The sequence below is a fragment of the Sceloporus undulatus genome, chromosome 5 (genome assembly GCF_019175285.1).
Source record: "Sceloporus undulatus isolate JIND9_A2432 ecotype Alabama chromosome 5, SceUnd_v1.1, whole genome shotgun sequence".
NCBI classification, from domain to species: domain Eukaryota; kingdom Metazoa; phylum Chordata; class Lepidosauria; order Squamata; family Phrynosomatidae; genus Sceloporus; species Sceloporus undulatus.
Genome location: NC_056526.1, coordinates 137202503 through 137216430, shown reverse-complemented (window position 1 = coordinate 137216430; position 13928 = coordinate 137202503). Strand labels below are relative to the sequence as shown.

The window sequence follows — 13928 nt, the reverse complement described above, 5'->3', positions numbered from 1 at the left end:
TACATGGGAAAAGCAAAAAAGGTGAGGATAGACCTCACCTGTAATTTACTAGTTAAACAGAAACTTGACTTATTTGAATTGTGAGATTGCATGTATGGCGAGGCTGCAAGTCATGTAACATCATCATCTACAAAACCATCAGTGTAAGGAAGAACTATGCAGCAAAGTAAATAAACAATTAGAGCTTTATCTCTTCTACTTCAACAGGACTCTTGTTCTGTGACCTTATTGGACAGGCTGAGATGGGTACAGAGGTGAAGGAGAGATTCAGGTGTATTTCCCAAATCACTGAGTCTTTTTTGTTAGACAGTCACCAAAGTATCAAATCATGTTTTGAAATATAAGGCATCTTTTTAAAAAATCTGTGACTAGTAATAGCAAGATGATGCTAGTTGAAAATTGAATTGTCCACTATGCTTTTATTTAGTTTGAGTTTATTAGATTCTGTACATAGATTTCCTTTGATATTGCTTCCTGCTGTAAAATTTCAGGGCTCGGTGAGTTGGAATAACATGGATGTTGGCTTCTATATGTTAACACATTTTATTTATGCATTTACTGTAATTCATTTTTAATCTCCCAATAACCACAGTTCTCCTAAGTGTTGTACGATATATTAAAATGCACAATGCAAACTGTAAAACAATAACTAGAGATAATACATAATAAAAGCAGGATAAAACTAGCAACAAAGATTAAAATAATTATGTGGTGTAAAACCAAAGAAAAAGTAGCAGCAAATTATAAAAGTGTTGTGATTTTGAAGCAATACAAACACTTCTTAAAAGTGCCTTGGGAATTTGTTTTTAAAAGGCCTGTGAAAAATGCCATAATATAAGGTACCTTGCATGTTTCTCTGAGGAGAGCATTCTAGAAACCACATGCCACCAGTGCAAAAACCTGTCTAGTATCTACCCTCTTTTAGCAGTTACACGAAGAAGAAGATCTCTTAAAACTCACTGTTTAATTTGATTGTGCTGATTTTTGTTGAACAAAACTGGCAGTTCTAGAATATTTTAGCCTTTTTGTTACAATGTTGCTGAATTGTTCTTATTTTTTTCACGTAGTCTTGTAAGAATATATGCAGTATGATTTCTCCATTAGAGAAATATGTTTAATTAACACTACAGAATGAAATAGCATAAAAAGAACCCATTGTCTGAAACTACTAACATTGTCAAATACCTGTCTGGGTAGGGAATAAACCCTGTCTTGCCTATTAATTGTCTAGTGTGAGCATTCATTAGTCATGATCTAAACCAGATTAAAATTGATGTGTTACAGTAAGTAATACCAAACCACAAAAATTTTGTTTTATTCTGCAGACTACTCTGTGCTGCCAACAGAAGTTCTTCTACTGTCTGGTGGTGAGAGAGAAATCCTATACTGTACCTTCTTAATTGGTCTTTCATTTTCAGAGTGTCTCCAGCACAGGAAATCTTTGGCTATATATATGATAATACATGATAATTGCTAAAAGGAAAAATATTTTAAACCTAATTGAGACACCAATCAGATGTCTTTCTGTCCAACATGAAGAATTGTTTCCTTGGTACAGTCGGACCTTCTTATACATGGATTTAAGCATCCGCAGTTTGAAAATGTTCAAAAAAAGTATAAATTTCAAATATCAAACCTTGATTTTCCATTTTTTATAAGAGACACCATTTTGCTATGTCATTATATTTAATGAGACTTGAGCAGCCACGCATTTTGTTATCCATGGGGGATCTTGGAACCAAACCCCAGCGTATAACAAGGGTCCACTGTATATATAATTAACCTGAGAGGGAAGACAATCATAGCACCTTTTGTGGGATTGTACTGTTTTTCCAAATACATTGACACAGTGTGGTTAGAAACAAAAATTGTACAAGATTCCATGCTTTTAAAATGAGGCAAATAGGAATCTGGTACTGGTAAAGTATATTGCTCTCCATATTTTCTCATTGTTGTGTGCTTTTATGTTGTTTCCAACTTAGAGCAACCCTAAGGTGATCTTATCACAGGGTTTTCTTGGCAAGATCAAAGGAAGTTTACCATTGTCTTCCTCTCAGAAGTATTTCCCATTTAATTCAGTGGGCTTTCTCTCATATAAACGACTAGAGGATTGCAACTTTAAAAGGTTAAAATCTAACCTTGTTGCTGAGTAAATATCTGAGCTACAGACATTGATATATTCTGGTAATGTATTTAGAATAAGGTTTCACTTGATTCAGGGTGTAGAGTTATTAATATAAAACCCATCCCATTTCATTCTCCAGGCACTCTTGGAAAGAATAAGGGAAATATCCACCAGTGTTTCTAAATAAGAAGTAATGCAGGAATTGGTAGCAAGTAAAGTCTGGCAAGATGAGAGGATAATAATGAAATGACTTTCAAAAATTATGTCATGGGGACAAAGTTAGTTGTTGGAGAAAAAGTAACAAAATTTATTTTAAACATTATTTGTAAGGCATGGTTAGAGGCATTTTGAATATTTTAAATTTTATGCCAAAAGGAGCAAAAAGCAGCAGGCAGTTGGGAACAAAAACAGGTGGCACAATAAATTACATTTAAACAGCCTAGTGAACATATAACACAAGAATAAGTATCAAGAAAGAATTAATTTTGAAAAATTAATTTTCCAAGCTCCACTTTTAACATTCTGATTTGGAGTGTACCACAATTACATAGTGATAAGGTAATCTGTTCCCAGCACACTACTTCTGGCCTCCTCATGTAAGGATAGAATAGCAAGGGAAGTATAAGTGCATCTGCCTGAATGTGCTTAATAATAATAATAATAATAATAATAATAATAATAGGATTTATTTATTTGCCGCCCAATCACTGGGAATTCGGGTGGCTTACAAGAGAGGGGATAATAGACGGTTCCCTGCCTTCAGGCTTACAATCTAAAAAGACACGACACAAAAGGAGAAGGGAATGGTGGGGGGGAGAGGATCAGGTCCAGCATTCTTCTCTCCCTCTGAGGCCTGGAACAAGGCAGATGGACTGGAGGGAGGGCTCTTCTTCTTAATTGAGGCTGGGCCTGATGGCGTTGGGCCTGTCCTTTCACTTCCTCTAATGCCAGAAGATGACAGTTGGAAAGAGAGGGGAGGGCTCTTCCTCTTCAGGCCCGATGGCGTTGGACCTGTCCTTTTGCTCCCTTTAAGGCCAGAAGATGACAATTGGAAGGAGGGAAGGGAGGGCCCTTCCTCTTCAGGTCCAGTGGCGTTGGGCCTGTCCTTTCACTCCTTCCCAGGCTAGAAGATGACAGTTGGAAGGAGGGATGGGAGGGCTCTTCCTCTTCAGGCCCGATTGCTTTGAGCCTCTCCTTTCACTCCCTCTAAGGCTAGAAGATGACAGTTGGAAGGAGGGAGGGCTCTTCCTTAACACTATTGTATGTGAAGAGAAATCCAGACTGGCCAGGTTTCTTGGTCTAATGTGGCATATTCATCTGAAGTGTTTATGCTCATCTGATGGACCTTACTCTTCAACATAATTTGGGGCAGATTATGTAACCCTCCTTCCTCTATCTGTCCATCTATCTATCTGTCTTTTCTTTCATAAAAGAGGGTTTCTCTGTAAAAGCGATCTTGATTATGGGCTCTTAAAATATTGAATAGAGTGTTTACCCTTTGGGCCATTTCACATACCAATTTGCATGTGCTGTGGTTTAGCTCAATGGCTTCACTAGGCTTGGTGTCACCCGGTGTGGTAACTCATGGTGCCACCCCCCCCCCCCATTGATCTCCTTCCATACCATACCCTTTGTTGTTGTTGCTGTGCCTTCAAGTCATTTCCAACCTATGGCAACCATAAGGTGAACCTATCATGCGGTTTTCCTGGTATGTTCCTTCAGAGGAGGTTTATCATTGTCACCCTCCGAGGCTGAGAGAGTGTGACTTGCCCAACCTGATCCAGAGGGTTTATATGCCCAAGCCATGATTCAAACCCTGGTCTTAAGAATCTAACTTCCAGCCAAGTTTGATGTGCAGAGATCTCTGACAGGGAGAGAGGAGGGTGTCTCTCCACTTCCCTCAGAGACACACACACACTTACCTACCTACCTTCCAAACAGACTTCAGGGGGAGACCTTGCTCTCTGCTCTGACTGGGAGGAGGAGGGTCTCTCCACCTTCTTACTCATGCACACACACACACACCTCTATCTTCCATCCAAGCTGGGGGCAGGGAGACCTCCTTGCTCTCTGCCCTCACTGGGAGGGAAGAGGTTCTCTCTCACTCCACTCAGCCATGCACATATACACAAACACATACACAAACAAACAAACCCCTAACTTACAGCCAGGCTCGGGGTGGAGAGAACCCTCCTTGATCACTGCCCTGACTGTCTCTCTGCCCCCAGAACCTCATCTAAACACACACAGCAACCTTCCAGCCAGACTCAAGGGACAGAGAAAGGCTGGTGCCATTGACTGGTGACTGGGAAGGAGGAGGGTGTCCGCCCCCTGAGCCCCATCTCAAGCACACACACCCCACGCCATCCAGTCAGATTCAACAGGCAGAGAGGCTTTCCTTGCTCACAGTAACTAGCAGTGAGCAGGAGAGTTTTTCTCCATCTGCTGAGCACTTTTGGGGAGCAATGGTGTTGCACCCCTCAAGGTGTCATGTGGTGCTGTCCGCACCCCCTGCACCCCACGCACCGCTTAGTGATGCCACTGGTCTAGCTGTCACAAATGTGGCTTTGCAAGGTCTTGTATTCCTCAGGAATACTTAGAAGAAGATAAGGTTTGTTTTCTTCAGTGGCAAATTGGGCTTTGTCTTTTATCAGTTGTGAAATAATTTTCCATTAAGCCTGTTCAGCAATTTGAGCTGCAACACTGGCTGTTTAACAAATGACTGAGTTTCATATGTTTCACTTGAAGTCGATCATCTTCATTGAAATGATGCATAATCTGTAGCAAATGAAGGCAGAAAATGTAAGCGTGGCAAACAGCAGGAAAATATCAGCAATAAGAATGAATGGGGGTATTAGCTTACATATTTCAGTTTAACAAAATGAGTTCAATGAATATTGTATTTAACACTGGTACTTCTGATCTGTAGATGGAATTCTTTGCACGCACTTTTAAAAAATGTTTTCATGATTTTGTTCAAATAAAACCCATACGCTACACTGCACTCAGGACACAATTTAGCAACAGTTTGACTTGTATGTGCAAACAGATTGTATGTGGAAAGCCAGCACCCTTTGTTTTCCATTTTAATTCTTAGAACTGTTACTGAAAATGGCAAACTATGTTTCAGTTGCATCTGAGTTTAAAACTATCTACCTAAGTGTGGCTCGGTGGAGGCACAAAACTCTGTGGATCATGGGCTCATGAACACAGCTTGGAAGAGTTCCTACCTACCTGGTCCTCTCTCTCTCTGACACTCTTTATGTCTGGTCTTGTAGCACCTTTGAGACTAACTGAAAGAAAACATTAGCAGCATGAGCATGACTTCAGTGTACGTCCTCAGATGTATTTGGTGGAATGGAAGCTCTCCACTCCAGTCAACTGGGGCCACTCAGGCGCATCATCAGTAAACTACAACCCATTCTGGACTATAATGCCACTCTTTCAAGGGCTCTTGGCGGCAGACCTTTACTCGCATATAGACAGCCTTTATACCTCAAACAGGTACTCACCTACAGGACGACCCATGACACAGATGAGGACACATGTATTAATCCTTGCCACAAACCAAGATGCCAACTCTTCCCACACATTTATCCAGGAAATGTCATCACAAGACCTAATGGTATCACCCACAATATGGGGGGGGGGGGGGCTAACATGCTCATTTTCCAGTGTGATCTGTGTCACCAATGGCCTTCAACACTCTACATTGGCCAAACAGTCCAGTCCCTGCGCCAGAAGATAAATGGACATGAATCAGACATTAGAAATGGGAATACGCAAAAACCGGTGGCAGAACATTTAATTCTCCCTGGGCACTCCAGCTCAGACCTCAGAACAGCGGTCACTGAAGAACAGAACTACAACGGTAGATTGGAATGAGAAAAAGCAGAACTGGAATTCACCCCAAAACTACAGTTTCTCAGCAGTGGATTGAATTAGGACACTGGTTTCCTGACACACACTTCAACACTATCTGACCCCATCCTCATGGAGGTGCCTACATTCATCTATTCCCCTCACCAAAGGCTAGTTAGTTCCATTGTAAAACTGGATCTGCCAGTTCATCTCTGTGCACAAAGACCAGTTGTGCACTAATGACCGTCGTTATAACTGGACCTGCAACTTCATTTCCATACACAAAGGATTTATAATTTGAATTGATATCCTCGCATACCAATGACATATATATGTCTGTGCTTGGCTTCCACATCACTATATGCATGTGAGAAAATAGACTCTACGAAAGCTCATGCTGCCAATTTCTTTCTTTCAGTTAGTCTCAAAGGTGTTACAAGATCTCTCTACGTTCTGATTCTACAAACTAACACAGCTATATCTTTGCACTCTATGACTATTATGCTTCTCTGTTGTTGTTGTTGTTGTTGTTGTTCTTCTTCTTCTTCTCTGGAGACAGGCAGTTACAGCCACACCAGTCCTTAAATTTGTTCCTGTGAAACTGAAGCAAAATTGTTTTCTTATTGGCTTGTGTTTCTTTTCCCCTCCATTCTTTTTAGAGGAGATATGTACACTGGTGATAGCAGAAACCTTTCCCGAGGATGCAGGAATCTTCACATGCACAGCAAGAAATGATTATGGATCGGTCACGAGCAGTGCAAAACTGACTGTGCTGTCAGGTATTTAGCAGTGCTGATTTGGTGTTTATTGCACATGTTAAACTTGTTGATCATTCTCAGTGACTCTTTGCCACAGCTGCAGCAATGGAGTGGGACAGCTTATCTCTCCTTCTGAGTATATCTCCTGTTTAGTCTCTGGCAGTCTTTCCCAAATCCTCTGGTGCTGACTGATTATTCTACATCTGGGTAGCAAAAATGTCTAAAGTTGACATGGCAAATAGGCTGATACATAAGCCTCAAAGACATGAGGAAATAAGAAAAGAAGTCATATGGATGTCTCTTTAAACCTTCTGAAATGCAGCTGCTAATTGTGAAAGTCAAGTACTGTACTCCCAGGCATCTGCAACTGAAAGTGTGTTACCTTCCTGGGAAATTATGGCTTTAAACTGACCTCTGTTTCAATCAGATTACTAACTGCAAAAATGAAATTAAATGAAAAACTGCTGTGCTGACATAGTAAATGTGATATTCTTAGAACCTAAAAGCATCAGTTTTTTGACCACAGTGTTTTGGCATTGTACACTTGGAAGCTGAGGGGGAGGCGCTTAACAACTATGAATAGGCCCTCAGTCTGACTTTTTAACCTGGCTCTGAATCTGCCTGTTTTAGCTACATTGTGTTAAATTATTAAGCCTGCAATAAGAGTTCTTATCTAATATATTTATTTTAGATGATATATTGCTGATATACAGCTGATATATTTCAACTGTTTTAGAAACATTTGATGATAATAACTAGCGGAAAGATCTATCTATCAGATGATAAAATCTACCAGTTGCTCATTAAAAGTGTGCCTTGTGAACACTTGGCCATCTCAGTACTTCAATTTAATTAAAAATAATTATGAATGCACTCTCCCATCCTGCATTTTATGTTTTGTGTCTCTAAGCTACACCCTGGGAGAAAATGTAAAATAAACTGGACAGCCTTTAAACCCAGGTTTCTGAGGCTAGGTGGCAGCAGAGGCAAAATGGAAGAAAGTAAGTTACACTGACAAACAAAAATGAAATCCTTCTGTCAACATGAAATGTAAACCAGAAATGCACAGAAAAGCCTTGGAATAATTTGGTGGTTCTCACGCACAGTGGTGTTGAATATCTGTGGTGAGTGCTAACAAAACGCTGATGCATACAGCTCACTCATTCAGCCAATACTTGTCTTTTCATAAATCAGTTACGGTTTTTAACTGGCAGCTAGTTTAGCCTACATAATGGCCAATAACAGTAAATAAATATTCACAGAGATAGTTAAATCCTATTATTATTATTATTATTATTATTATTATTATTATTAGTTACATCAGCTCAAATGTTCATGAGAATTTGAGTAAGGCAGTCCTTTTGGCATAGTTGTTGTAGAAGAAATTTAAAATGGTGACCTCACCTTCAATGAACTAATACTACATTTGTGAAGATAATTCAAACTATCTATTATAGCTAGAATATCCATTATAGTCTACAGTCTCAATCTATAATATTTTATTATCTTCCCCCCATTTCCCTCACTATTTCAGCCAACTCTGAAAGCTGCAGCCAAGAACTGTTGATGCAAGAGCAGGATGATGATGACTTTCACCACTTCCCACCTCCACCTCTAAATTTTGAGATTAGTTCTGTTGAGCTTCCTCCAAAGCACTCAGAGAACCATGAGATGAACAATACTCGATCAAGTGTAGCAGCTCTTCAACTACAGCTTAACTGTGCAGAGAAGCAAACCAATGGTGTTCATCCCAGCCATGGAGTAAATGGGATGATGAATGGCAACACCAAAACTGACAAATCTCCTCATCCTGGTAGCTTGCTTTCACCCACAAAAACACCACCACCTGTGCTTGCTAAGCCAAAGCTGTGAGTAATTTTTTGGTTGTTTCTAATGGTCATGAACTACTGGTTGATTTAAAATACACAGGATATGCTACAATCTTTGGATAACAGACAAAACATGGGTAACTCTGAGTGCACACAATATTTCCAAGAGTGTACATAGATACAGGAAATCATGTATGCCAGTGTGACATTGTAGGTAATAGTGTGATAGACTAGGACTGGGGAAAGCCAGGTCTAAATTCTTACTTGGTTGTGAAACTCACTGGGTGACTATCAGCCAGTCATGGTTCCTCTCTCATGAGCTTGGGGTGGAGGGAGGGCAAGCTCCTGAGGTGATATTTAGGTAAAATGTTTGTTTTTATAACTTATTTGTATTGGAATACTGATGACATGAACAGATTTTTTAATAAATGTATTTAAGTCCAGACAGACTTCATGTACTAAGTAAAACTAAGCCTTCATTAATTTAATGTTGCTTGTCATTTTCCGTATTTGAGGGAAATAACATGTTTCTGCTAGAAAAACTGTCATATGTTTGTTAGTCTGTGTGTTCAATTATTTAAATCGGTTTTTATTATTTTGGTTAGCTATTAGTAGATAGATGGGTTCTGAAAATTTTTACCTCAAATATCAAAGATATATGCCTGTATAGTGGACCCTTGGTATCCACTGGGATTTAGTTACAAGACCCCCTGTGGATATCAAAATCTGTGCATGCTTAAGTCCCATTAAATACAATGGCATAATAAAATGGTTTCACTTAATGAAGTTGGCAAAATCAAAGTTTGCTGTTTGAAATTTATATTTTCTTGAATATTTTCAAGCTGTGGATGGTTGAATCTCTGGATAAAGAAGCTGTGGATACAGAGGGCCAACTGTACAGTGTTTCAACTTCATAGTAAAAATAGATAAGATAACTTTGTTTCTGCTTTTATATGTGCGTGTGTGTTTAGCAATAAATTCATATGTGTGGTATAAACATGTAACAAAGAATGCATTATTCTCTCTCTCTCTCTCTCTCTCTCTCTCTCTTTCTATATATATATATATATATAATGAAATATTTATTTACTCTGGTTGTGAGGGAGAGGGAGACGTTGTATGAAAATTTAGCTGAACAGAAACTGGATAGACGTAAACACTGTCTATGCCAACAGCTTGACCTTGGTCTTCTGAGTCACAGTTGCTCTGGATACACACTTTGTAAAATAATTTTTTCTCTTTATGACTGAAAGTCAGACACAATAATGTTTGTGGCTATTCATGAGGTTTAAACATAGTTCTTGTGGAATGATATCATCATCCTAATGTGAGCTGCATTTTGACCCAGGTATGGAAAGAATAAATATGTGCAGACTTAGCTATAAATTATTGTGGGCTTTTTGTCTTAATAATAATTAATAATTAATAATAAATAATAATTTGTTTTATTTATATAATGCTATTCCAAAGATCATAGCGGTGAACAGCAAGTAAGCTAATTAGCAAGCTAATTTGCCTCCAACAGTCTGGGTACTCATTTTAGCAACCTCGGAAGGATGCAAGCCTGAGTCGAGCTTGGGCCCTTTTGCTGGTCTTGAACTCGCAACCTTGTGGTTTTGAGTGAATGGCTGCAGTACAGGCATTTAACCACTGCACCACCAGGGCTCCTTATATTGAGGTTCAAGAGAGGACATGTTCTAGTCCAAATCTGCCGATTGAATACCTAAGTAGTAGTATTACTAAAACAAAATCTAGGAATCTGAAAAAAATTGGAGAGAAATCAGGGAAAGGAAGAGGCAATGCTATAAGTTCAGTCCCGTGTGGTTGATAGGGTGAAAACAATGGCTTTGTTCACACATAGAAATGAACCAGAATTCCAAAACATGCTGTCTTAAGTGCCTCAGGACTTGAAACATGAAACATTTTGCATCATTCTTCCAAGTAAATGCATTGTAGAATCAAGCTTTTGGTCTCACAGTAGTTCAGAGAACATCTTAATGTGACTAAGCTGTGTGTTGTCTCTTGGTTTTTTGTAAATAATTTTATTTTTCTTGGTGTTTTTCAAGTTCACATTCTGTTCATTATATGAGAGATATCTGATGTGGATGAACACTTATATTTGGACTAAGTTGTTAGTTATTTATCTTGGCTGTATGCACCTTTCTGTCAAACATGCAGCTGGCATATTAAATAAGAAGCAATGTCAGATCTGCTGTGATTCTAGAAATGTGCCAATGTTTCTTAAATTTTAGCAAAGGCCAGTTTTTCTGCTTCACTCTTAGAGACTATAAAGCCACACACTCTTGTAACTAGAGTCCTCATGAATCAGTGGGACGTCCAAATTAAATATGGCCTTAAGAATTAAGATTCATTACCAGAGTATAATGTTCTGTCTGTAGAATTCTGGTGTGTTTATACAAAGTACACAGTTAAGGAATTGGATTAAGGTGGGAAAATGCAACTTTTCATCATAAATAATTTATTTCATAGCATATGGTCAGAACCTAAATGAGCACACCTTGCCAGTGTTTGCATGTAAATGTTAAACCATGATTTATCATATATACAAGCAGAGGAATTTATACACCTTTGTAGGAATGTAGAAGAATGCATTCTTGTCCTTTATGAGAAAGAGTGTCTCAAAACAAACTAACAAATAAAAAACAAACAAACATGCCATGGGAGGAGAGGCTAACTGCAATGAGTATAAAGAAAAAAATGTTTCTGCATTTTTTTCTGCAAAGAAATCCCAGCATTTTCCCACATTGTTTGCCCCAAACACTGTTTTTATACTTATAATACTTATTTATATCCTGCTTTTTAGAGTCAACCAAAATTCAGTTTTGCTTTATCAGATTTCAAACTTTCCATTACATGCAAACCAGGAACTGTGGTTTTAAAGTAATCTTTTATTTAAAAAAAAAACTATGCAAACCACTCAGTAGTTGTTCTTGGTTTATTTAGCAACTGACTAAAGTTTCTGTTAGCAACCAATGCTGTTTACAAACCAAAAATCTGTTAATGTCAACCTGAATTCTGGGTTAATCTTCCTCCTCGTCATGCATGATGATGGAAGGAATTGTAAGTATGGGACTCTAATGCTTTGCATGGGCTTATATCTCATGTAGCACTAAACTAAATTTCAGCTAAGTTTTAACTAAACTTTAGAATTGTTCTTTATGGAAGTGTACTGTATCTGGGTTTTTTTCAACTTTTCCCCTCAAGTGATTAATTCTTGACAGTGCTTCGTGCAAAGCTTTCAAATACTGAATGTGTGCTTTGAACTTAGAATGACTTTATAAGAGATTGGCTCCTAGAATATGTGCATCACTGAAGCGATTAGTTAAAATAGTTCCTACATTCCTTGACCTTCCTGTACTTCCTTTGTTGGCAAGTCACCTAGCACTTTTTAATCTCTGTTTGCCTTCACATATATAAATCTAAAAGAGCAGCCAGACATGTTAACAATTATTTTATTTAAAGCTATTTTACTTTAAACTCTCTTTCTTTCTCTCTCTCTCCCTCTATGTGTGTGTGTTGATCTTGAAATTGTTATTTAAATATTTCAGGTCCCAAACCAAGATGCACGTTACCGTTAATCTCCATTTGGCCTCCACTCATTACAGACTCTTCATACTGGATGGGCATTTTTCAGGAATGCTACAGGAGATTATTGCATGTGCAGGTTAGATGCTGTTTGTATCCATCTCTGATGGATCTTATCATACTGCCTTGTGCCCGGGCAGTAAACACCCCATACACAACCTGGGCTTCTCCAGCAGCTTTTCAAGAATGGGAAAATCTCATTCTTGAAAAGCTGCAGGAGAAGCCTGGGTTGGATATGGACTGCCCACTTCCCAGGCATGGGCAGTGCGACAAGATCTGTCGGAGATGGATACAAACCATATGTAACCTGCACCTGTGCTCCCATGCAATAATCTCTTTAGTTGTGTGTTCCTACATGCCAGGGGGTTGGACCTGATTGCCATTGTGGTCCCTTCCGCTTTAATGCCACTTTAAGCAACATTGGGGGCATGGCATTTAGATGACATGCAGCTGGAAGCCCCGTGGAGAGCATGCCCAGCTGGGAAAAGCCAGCCAGAAAAGGAGCTGAGAAGTCTGCTCTTTGCCAGCATCCTGTTCAGGACCATGGCAGTGTCCCAGATCAGTTTGGGGTCTGTGCTGTTGCTGTGGTCCTGCACCAATCAGCGCTGGAGTGGCTCCTGGTTGCTCCTTTTGCCCCGTCTGCCTGACCCCTCAGACTGTATGATTTTATGAGGTCCAATTAAGCTATGAAACTGCATTTAGCTTATTTCATTGCAATGCATACTGCATACACTACAATACATATAGCACATATGCTATGTTTGTTCAAATATTGTTATTTCCATAGTGGAAGAATTCAAAGATACAGCCATGTTTGTCTGTAGGATCAGTATGTAAAGTGATATTGTAGCACCTTTGAGACTAACTGAAAGAAACAAGTTGGCAGCATGAGCTTTTGTTGACTTAAGTCTACTTCCTCAAATGCACCTGAAAAAGTCTCAAAAAGCTCATGCTACCAACTTCTTTTTTCAGTTAATCTCAAAGGTGCCACAAGATCTTTCTACATACTGTTCAAATATTTTTTCATGCATAGGTTCAGTTCCATACATAACTGAAACAAATCGACTTCAGACTCTATAAGTGTTAAGGTTTGATATATACAGGATAAGGGTCATGTGAAAGGTCCTTTATCTGAAGCCTGCTGTTTATCATTAGTCAAAATTAAATGCACTTATATTATGTTTTGGACTACAATGTTTGTGTATAGCAGTGGTGGGCAACTGTGGAGGCCTAGGGGGCTGCATTAGCGCCTCAGGAGACCTTGGAGGACTGCACATCTCCACAGCATCTGGTCCTGCAAAAAACAAACAATACTATTTTGGGCCACCAAATGGCCCATTGGGAGCATGGGGCCATTTACACCATGTTTTGGAGCCTTCTTGTATCATTTTAGATACAGGAGAAAGTTTTTATGACAGGAGAAAGCGAGCAGAAGTAGCAATAGCAATAGTAAGTGCATTTTTATACTGCTTACAGTGCACTTAAACACTCTCTAAGCAGTTTACAATGTATAAGCTAATTGCCCCCAACAAGCTGGATACTCATTTTAGCGACCTCAGAAGAATGCCAGGCTGAGTCAAACCTGAACTCCTGACTTGCATTGAACTTACAACTTTGTGGTTTGTTAGGGAGTGGCTGCAGTGCAGGCATTTAACTACTGTGCCACCAGGATTCCCTAGTTTGCTGTTCACTTCCAATTCACTTCCTGTTTCAAAAAAGGCCTCTCCTGACCTAGATTTGCTCTCTGTG

General features: G+C 39.2%; 1 protein-coding gene across 6 annotated transcripts in view; it reads left to right on the top strand.

The window, feature by feature from the left end:
* PALLD (palladin, cytoskeletal associated protein) overlaps positions 1–13928 on the top strand; it is a 304050-nt gene that overhangs the window by 125635 nt on the left and 164487 nt on the right. For all 6 annotated transcript variants that reach the window (XM_042468271.1, XM_042468270.1, XM_042468272.1 and 3 more), the window contains 2 exons: positions 6646–6765; positions 8279–8612. In XM_042468271.1, coding sequence (XP_042324205.1) covers positions 6646–6765; positions 8279–8612 — 454 coding nt within the window. The remainder of the gene's footprint in view (positions 1–6645; positions 6766–8278; positions 8613–13928) is intronic.